The 8,287-nt window shown below is 35.0% G+C and overlaps 1 protein-coding gene across 1 annotated transcript; it reads right to left on the bottom strand.

Annotated features, from left to right (window-relative positions):
- Window positions 1–955: 955 nt before the first annotated feature.
- On the bottom strand, window positions 956–1,609 carry LOC131614608 (uncharacterized). The gene has a single exon (XM_058886172.1). The coding sequence runs from the start codon at window positions 1,607–1,609 to the stop codon at window positions 956–958; it is 654 nt and encodes a 217-aa protein (XP_058742155.1).
- Window positions 1,610–8,287: the final 6,678 nt, after the last annotated feature.

Below are 8,287 nucleotides of genomic sequence, written 5' to 3'. Positions count from 1 at the left end.
TCAAACTCTTTCGACAATCGGTTTGAATTCATCCATGTCTTATCCATGTCTTAATTAAGCTAAACAAAAACGGTCAAACTTTTCACTCTTCACAAGTAACCCCTATGGCGAAGTCAATTCACAAAGTTAGTAAGTTCATCACTTAACGATTAACGAAATTGACATCAAGAATATTCCACATGTCGGAATAATGAGTATTACTTAATATAATCTAAAAGTTATAAAGTTAGTAAGTTCATCACTTAAAAATCAGAGAATATTCCACATGTCGGAATAATGAGTATTACACTACACCAATGAGAATGACACAAAGGGACATGGCAATTCAATTGTTAGTGTTTTGTTCTGTTTTTAGTCTGGAATCAGAGAAAATAAGCCACAGGCTGGTAGGGAAAAATTATGTTACAAAACTATTAGATTTAACATGCAACCTCTCTAGTCTACCACAAATATATTATAACATAAACCTCTCTTATATCTATCTATTAAAACAATATTAAAACAGTACATCTATCACTCATGTTAAAACTTCAATACATTAAAACATTAACACAGTTTAGAATCTATCACTCATGTTAAAACTTCAATACATTAAAACATTAACACATTAACATATTACTTTGGCGAGAGAGAACAATTAATTACCTGTATAGTAGTAAGCAACTTCTAGACCCACACAATGTAAGATTCTTGAAAACGATCAAACTTTCACTCTTCACAAGTAACCCCTATCTAGCAAAGATATTCCTGAAAAATATAAAATAAAAAAATTAATTGAAGAGTATAAAATGACATGGATAGACAAGCATTTTTACATGTGTAACCTCTCTTTTAACATAGATCATTACATCTTAATATATTGACACAGTATAATTTATGAACATTTCTAACTCAAACATGTCAGGTTCATTATTCAAAACTCTTACAACTAAATCATACATCAAAACTATATCTTTCATGAATTACTACTACTTTCAATCTCAACTTTACCCATTTCTTCATCATCACCATCAACTTTCTTCTCCTTGCTCAAAACAAAAGCTTTCTTCTCCATTTTCCTCTCTTTGCAATCATTGAAATAAATCACACAAGCCACCCATTTCAATGTATTCATCACAGTAAGAACACTAATTTGTAGAAAAACTCCACTACCTCCTTTATAGCATTCAAAGTAGATACAAACCAACCTTAAAAAACCTCCAAAAACAAAGAAAACAAGCATCAAAACAAGCCCTCTCTTCTGATTACCACTGCTAAAGTAACAAGAAACTCTCATAGCTCCAATCCCATAAACACCCTCCAACACTGATATCACAATACTCATTTCCCAAATAGCACTCCATTCCAAATACACCATCAACAATTTCCCTATAGCTCCAAAACAAATCGTTCCAAATATCATGTAGCACCAAAAAGTACTAGCCAAACCGAAACAGTTACTAACTATCCATGGAAATGCAATCAGAAGACAATTTGATAATACAAGTGTATGCAAAGAAGTGGCAAATGTTCCTTTCATGATAGATACATCAATTGAATTCTGAAACATGTGTTTCAGACTCATTTTGGTTTTCTCTTCTGAGCTTATAAGCTTTGAAGCTAAATCCATAGTTAATACTTTAGAAAAGAAATCTAGAACATGAAGAGGGACTGAGTAAATCAGTCCAAGTTGAATCAAAAGGTAAAGATGAGATGATTTTTGGAGTTTGAACTAGGATTTGTTGAAGCAATGTTTCAAAATAAAGCATGAGAAAAAAGAAAGGGCATATAGGTTACACAGTAATACAATCGTAAATGAAGAAAACATGAAAATGGAAGAACCTTTAAATCTGGGCAGCGATGAGTTCTTCTCTTCTGGGCAGCGATTCTTCTTCGTCTTCGTATTCTGGTCAGCGATGAGTTCTTCGTATTCTGGGCAGCGATGAGTTCTTCGTATTTTTATGGAGGGTATTTTTATGGAGGTTAAGATGAGTTCTTCTTCGTCTTCGTATTCTGGGCAGCGATGGAGTTTTCGTATTCTGGGCAGCGATGGCAGAGAAAGAAGATTAGGGATTATGAAACGCATATCAGAATAATTTTGATTTTAAAAATTTTAATTATGAAACAGCTATAAAAGCGCTTTTAAAAAGCGCTCTGGTAGCCCTGCCTTTACCAGCGCTTTTTAGGGAAAAAGCGCTCTTGTACCCCACCCCCTATAGCAGCGCTTTTGAAAGCGCTTTCATAAGCCCCCTATAAGAGCGCTTTTGAGAAGCGCTTTCGTACCCCCCCTATAAGAGCGCTTTTTTAAAGCGCTTTCGTACCCCCCTATAAGAGCGCTTTTTGAAAGCGCTTTCGTAACCCCCCCTTTAAGAGCGCTTTATTTGCGTGTTTTTTTATTTTGTTTTTAGCGAAACCTATACCAGCGCTTTTTCCTAAAAGCGCTTTAATAGGGGTGCTGCTAAAAGACAAATTTGGCATAGTGGTTTGTTTTAAAATTGTAAGGTGGGTGTCATTTTGGCTTTGTAATTAGTGTAAGCAATGAATATTTTTGATACAATATTTCTGTTTCAGAAATGAACAAAAGATATAATATTTTAGTTCAGAATTGGACACAAAAAGATTCTTTAATACAGGTTAAAACAATAATATAGAAAAAAATAAATAACAATGTTTTCCCTCAGTTATTAAAATAAATTGAGGTAATAAGACTGACTCTATTACCTCACTTTTCTAATAATCAAGAGAAAATGTGGGGTGTGCCATCCAACTTTAAAAATAATAAAATTGTAGTTGCGAATGAAGTATAAAACGGAGCAGATTTCATGACGCCATTCTTTACTTCACATATGAAACCGAGGAAAAACCTCTTTTTCAACTGAGGTAAAAGGGACTATTTGTAGTAGTGACATACTCATATATTAATAATCGTCTAGTCAAAATCAAATGGATGTGCCTAAAAGAAATACATATATATTTAAAATTATAAAATAAAATTTAAATCTTTTTTTGATAAATTGTCTGATCAAAATTGAATGACCACAAACATCATGATTGCATGAAAAAACATGGAATCTATTTTCCATTAGTTTACCTAAGAAGTTAAATATTGGTTGGATAAAATAAAATATACAAACTAAAACTGACATTAATAGTTTATGAAATATCAGTCATCAACCCATAAGGTATGTAATTGATTAACTAACCAATAAATGTACTCCCTAAAAACAGGGTTTTTTGGGCTAGGTAAATCAAGATCCACAAGAACCTATCATAATAAAAGAAATAAAAGTAAATAAATCAGAGCAACACATTAAAAACTTCATTATGACAACATGTATGTCAATTAAGTACATATTGCGTCAAAAAGAGAAATTTCTAGGTGTAAATGTTCATGAGGTCGTTTTCACCGAGACTCATTCAGGGTTGATTGTCAACATGAGAGGATTTAAGCTCACAATCATTATTAACATCCCTATTGTCATAGGTGACACAGAGAAACAAAATTTTCAAAGGGGTCTATCACATCCCCAATTTCACGACCAACAACGAGAGGATTCCTGCCACTATCAACCATATATTGTTCTCGAACTCTACGTATGCTCAAATTTTTCTTGGAAAATTTAAGTAATATAATACCCATTAAGTGTTGGAGGTAATTTTTTTGAGTAATTTTTTTTTAGAATCACATATTTTTAAGGTTTATTTATATTTATTATTAGTTTATTTCAAATTTGTGTGTTTTTTTTTCATTTTTCAACTCATATTTTAAAGTTAAGTTTATTTCACAATTTTTTGTAACTTTATCAAATTACTTTTTTTGGACTTGACGAATCATTTAAACTTTATAACCAAATTAAAAGTATTATGATTGTGTTAAAGATTTAAAGTTTATTATTTATTGAAATATAATTAATTATATAATGAATATAGAAATGAGTGTAAGCGATTTATGCTTTTTTTTTAATCAAAGGAGAAATATATTAATTCAAAAAACAAGTCAAATACAAAGGTGATCAAAAGATCCAACCCACAAGCAACCCCTAAATCATAAGACTAGCTATATGATTCCTAATCTTTTTAGAGCTTTAACCCATATACACCTGTTTACGGTGATTTCCGGTAAACAACCGCTAGTCTTCCAAACTATAATAAATATGATTTGGTTACTTGCAGGATCGACTAGATTGATCCTAGGACACATAGTCAAGAAGATTGTTATCAATGTTTGTTCGAACCATATTCATTATTTGTCTTCTTCAATAAGCGTTGTTCGATTAACAGAACAAATAGTCTTGACAATCACTTTGTTACATATAAATGTGACTTCATCGAAGTGACATGACATAAAAAAAAAATTAAAAGGACAATTGAAACGTAAAGAATCTTAAACTGCAGAAATATAAAAGACTTTGAAAGTAAATAGCATGAAAGTAATTCGAAAGTAAATGACGTTAAAGTAAAGATGCAGAAACGTAAATGGCAAGAAGTAAACGAAATGCAGTAATTCTGAAAGATAAAAACAAAAAGATAATACACATGTATTAAAATGGTGGTGTCATACGTACATTTTCTCAGCGAACTCTTTCTCTTAACGCTTGATACTTGAGTAAATATGTGAGTGATTTGTACAAAATGAACACACAGAATCCTAACACTAAGACTCCTATTTATACTAGTTTCGACCTTAACGGTCCTATACTGATCTGCTGCCACGTTTCTCATCAGAACTTCCAGCGAAGCCATCTGTTGTTGAACGGTTACGAAACCGTCTTCGAATTTCAAATCTTCCCGCCTGAGTCCATCTTCGACGCGTGGCAGTGTATTAAACAAACACTACTAAAAAACACGCTAAGTAGTAATACTTGAATACATATTCTATGAATTTTGTCTAAGTCCCGAAGACATATGCTTTCATTAATCTTTCATCGTTCACTTATCTTCATCGAACTTAGAAGTCTTTATTTTTCGAAGCATGACCATCAGTAGCCATTCTTTTACTTTTTAAGGGATGGCCATCAGTAACCATCTTTCCTTCGATTCTCAACTCCTTCGAAGGACAAACAACATAAAACGAAATCTTCAGCTAACAAATTGCCCCCAATAAATGCCTGTTTCGAGAATCAACAGAAATAGGCGTTTCTTGTCATTATAAGATTTCGTTTTATGATCCTTGAAAGTTCCAAGACTGCTGACTAGCGTCATAATCACTGATAACACTGTTTCCGAAACGTCTTGTCATTTTCAAAGATGTCTTCTCATAACTTACATTCCCACGTTTTAACCTTACTTCCTGATCATTACTCCTACATACTAGGAGTGAAGCTAACTCATTCGACCGCCGTTGGATTAAATCACCAGCCGCCACGTGTCTCTCGGGTTTTACCCAAAAGATCTAAAAAGGTTTCCGTTAAACCTTTAAATACTTGATCTTGTGTCTCTATACCGCCTTTCATTCATCTTCTTCACCAAAAAAAATTGAAACATCTTCACTCTTTTTAGAATCTTGTTCTTTTAATCAAAAAATTTCTTCATGGCTTCATCTTCAAATGTTCTTCAACCCGCTTTGAAGCTCCAATCAACAACACGTTCTGGGGAACGAGAGTTCGTTCCAAACCCTAACACTGAAGAAATACGCGCTATTTACGCTTCCCAGGTAATCATTCCCTTTGAACTCTCTGAAAAAACTCTTGCCTTTATGGGTCCGTTACCGAGTGAAAGTATCCAATCTATGAATAAGTTTTTTCCTGCTTACTACAAGACTAGACCATTAGTTAGCAAAGTTAAGATAGATGAAGACGGTCGCTCTCCTTTAGGCAAATCTGCTAATATTGAGGAAACTTCAACCGCAATCCCTTTAGCTTTAAACAAAATTAGGTTAAACTATATGACCAATTCTGTAAAAGTGTTTAGGTCAATCCCTTTAGCCAAAGATCCTGACTTGTACTATGCCTGGCTAGAAAGGGTAGAGAAACAAAAAGGATCCTTCTGGAAAACATTAGGAATATACGATTTGATTCAACTGTCAAGAACGGGTTTAGAATACAACCAACCCATGTTAGTAGCAGCGGTTCATTTTTGGGATGCTTCTCACAACACCTTCCATCTCCCATGTGGAATGGTTACCCCCACGCTTTTCGACGTGGCCGCTATTACAGGACTTCGACCAACTGGTGAAACCTTCGACCCCAATGAAATGGATAATGACACTATTGGTTTTAACGATTCGCAAGTCACTTATACAGCATTCATCCAGAAGCATCATATTACCACTGAAGCGACAGTATCTGATGAAGAGCATATTGCTTTTCTAGCATTATGGCTTTCACGATGTGCCTTCTGTTCAAGGTCTATCCAAGTTGCGAAAAGGTACCTTTGCATGGCTAATCAATTGCATGCTGGGAAAAAGCTCAACCTCAGCCAACTACTTCTAGGGTCTCTTTATGAAAACCTTAGTGAAGCTGCAAACCTTACCAAGAATTTCAAATCTGGTAGTTTACTTTATGCTGGTCCTTTCTGGCTATTGCAACTGTGGCTTAATGCTACATTCTAAACTCATCTTCCCTTTCGAGGAGATGTCAATGAGGAGGATAGCATAATCAAAAATCGAACTATAGAGGGGACCAGGTTAGCTTACCTAACTCCAAAAGAAGAAATGGGAAAGCTTCATGAACATTTCCTGGCGTATTCGATGATGTTTGCTCGGCGTGACCAGTTCGATCCTTCTATGGCCCCATTTGTACACAGAACAATAGGTCCTGAATGGTTCACTCGAAAATTTCCACCAACATCTCAGGATCAACAAACTGAATCTATGGAAATTTGGGAAGCCTTTCTGACTCCAAGATTGTTTTCCCACCGTCTTCGACCATCAAAGGGTCAATGTATCCTCATGTGCTATCAACCGAATTTGGTCTCAAGACAATTTGGGCTAACTCAAATAACACCCAAGTGCTTATATGAGAAAAGGAACCATATGTGTTTCCACACTTTGTATTTGACTGAAGAAGAATGTGAACAAAAAATCGACAAATACGTTGACGTCACCAATCTTTCTCCTATTCCTTTTGAACCTTCTTTTTACTCTACACCAGATTTTCATCAATGGTGGACAGAGTATTATAGCTCTCAAATTTTTGATGCTGATAGCCTTGCTCAGGAACTAACTGCAGCTTTCAATGATGTGCAGGAGAACTTCCAAAAAGGTACTTCCACTAATATTAAAGAAATCCAAGCTTTTCAAAAATTCTTTGAAACTATCTATTGAAGGATAGAAAAACACTTAGAAAGGGGGGGGGGGGTTTGAATAAGTGTAGCTTTAAAAACTTGACAGATAAAAATAAATTGCACAGTTATTTTTATCCTGGTTCGTTGTTAACTAAACTACTCCAGTCCACCCCCGCAGAGATGATTTACCTCAACTGAGGATTTAATCCACTAATCGCACGGATTACAATGGTTTTCCACTTAGTCAGCAACTAAGTCTTCCAGAGTCTTCTGATCACACACTGATCACTCCAGGAACAACTGCTTAGATACCCTCTAAGACTTTTCTAGAGTCTACTGATCCACACGATCACTCTAGTTACAACCTGCTTAGATAACCTCTAAGACTTCCTAGAGTATTCTGATCCACACGATCACTCTAGTTCCTTACAACTTAATGTAATCAATTCTAAGAGTATTACAAATGCTTCTTGAAAGCGATAATCACAACTGTGATATTTCTCTTAATCGTTTAAGCTTAATCTCACTAATATATTACAAAAGCAATGTAGTGAGCTTTGATGAAGATGAAGATTTTGAGTTTTGATTTGAACAGCGTTTGAGCAAGTTTAATATGAGTTGTTTTGGTGCAGAATCGTTAACCTTGCTTCTCATCAGAACTTCATATTTATAGGCGTTTGGAGAAGATGACCGTTGAGTGCATTTAATGCTTTGCGTGTTCCGTACAGCATCGCATTTAATGTTATACGCTTTTGTCAACTACCTCGAGCCTTGTTCACGCTGTGTCTACTGACGTAGCCTAGAATAGCTTTTAACGTTCCTTTTGTCAGTCAGCGTAGCTTGCCACTCGCACTTCCTTCTGATCTGATGTTTGTGAATACAACGTTTGAATATCATCAGAGTCAAACAGCTTGGTGCCTAGCATCTTCTGATCTTCTGACCTTGAAGTGCTTCTGAGCGTGATACCATCAGAACTTCAGTGCTTCTGTTCTCTTGTTCTTCTGATGCTTCCATAGACCCATGTTCTGATTCTGCTTCGACCATCTTCTGATGTCTTGCCAGACCATGTTCTGATGTTGCATGC

This window comes from Vicia villosa, linkage group LG6 (genome assembly GCF_029867415.1).
Source record: "Vicia villosa cultivar HV-30 ecotype Madison, WI linkage group LG6, Vvil1.0, whole genome shotgun sequence".
In the NCBI taxonomy this organism is placed as follows: domain Eukaryota; kingdom Viridiplantae; phylum Streptophyta; class Magnoliopsida; order Fabales; family Fabaceae; genus Vicia; species Vicia villosa.
This window is presented reverse-complemented; position numbering and strand designations above follow the sequence as displayed.

Coding starts and splice junctions, on each gene's coding strand:
- LOC131614608 (XM_058886172.1), bottom strand. CDS start 1,609: ATGGATTTAGCTTCAAAGCTTATAAGCTCAGAAGAGAAAACCAAAATG.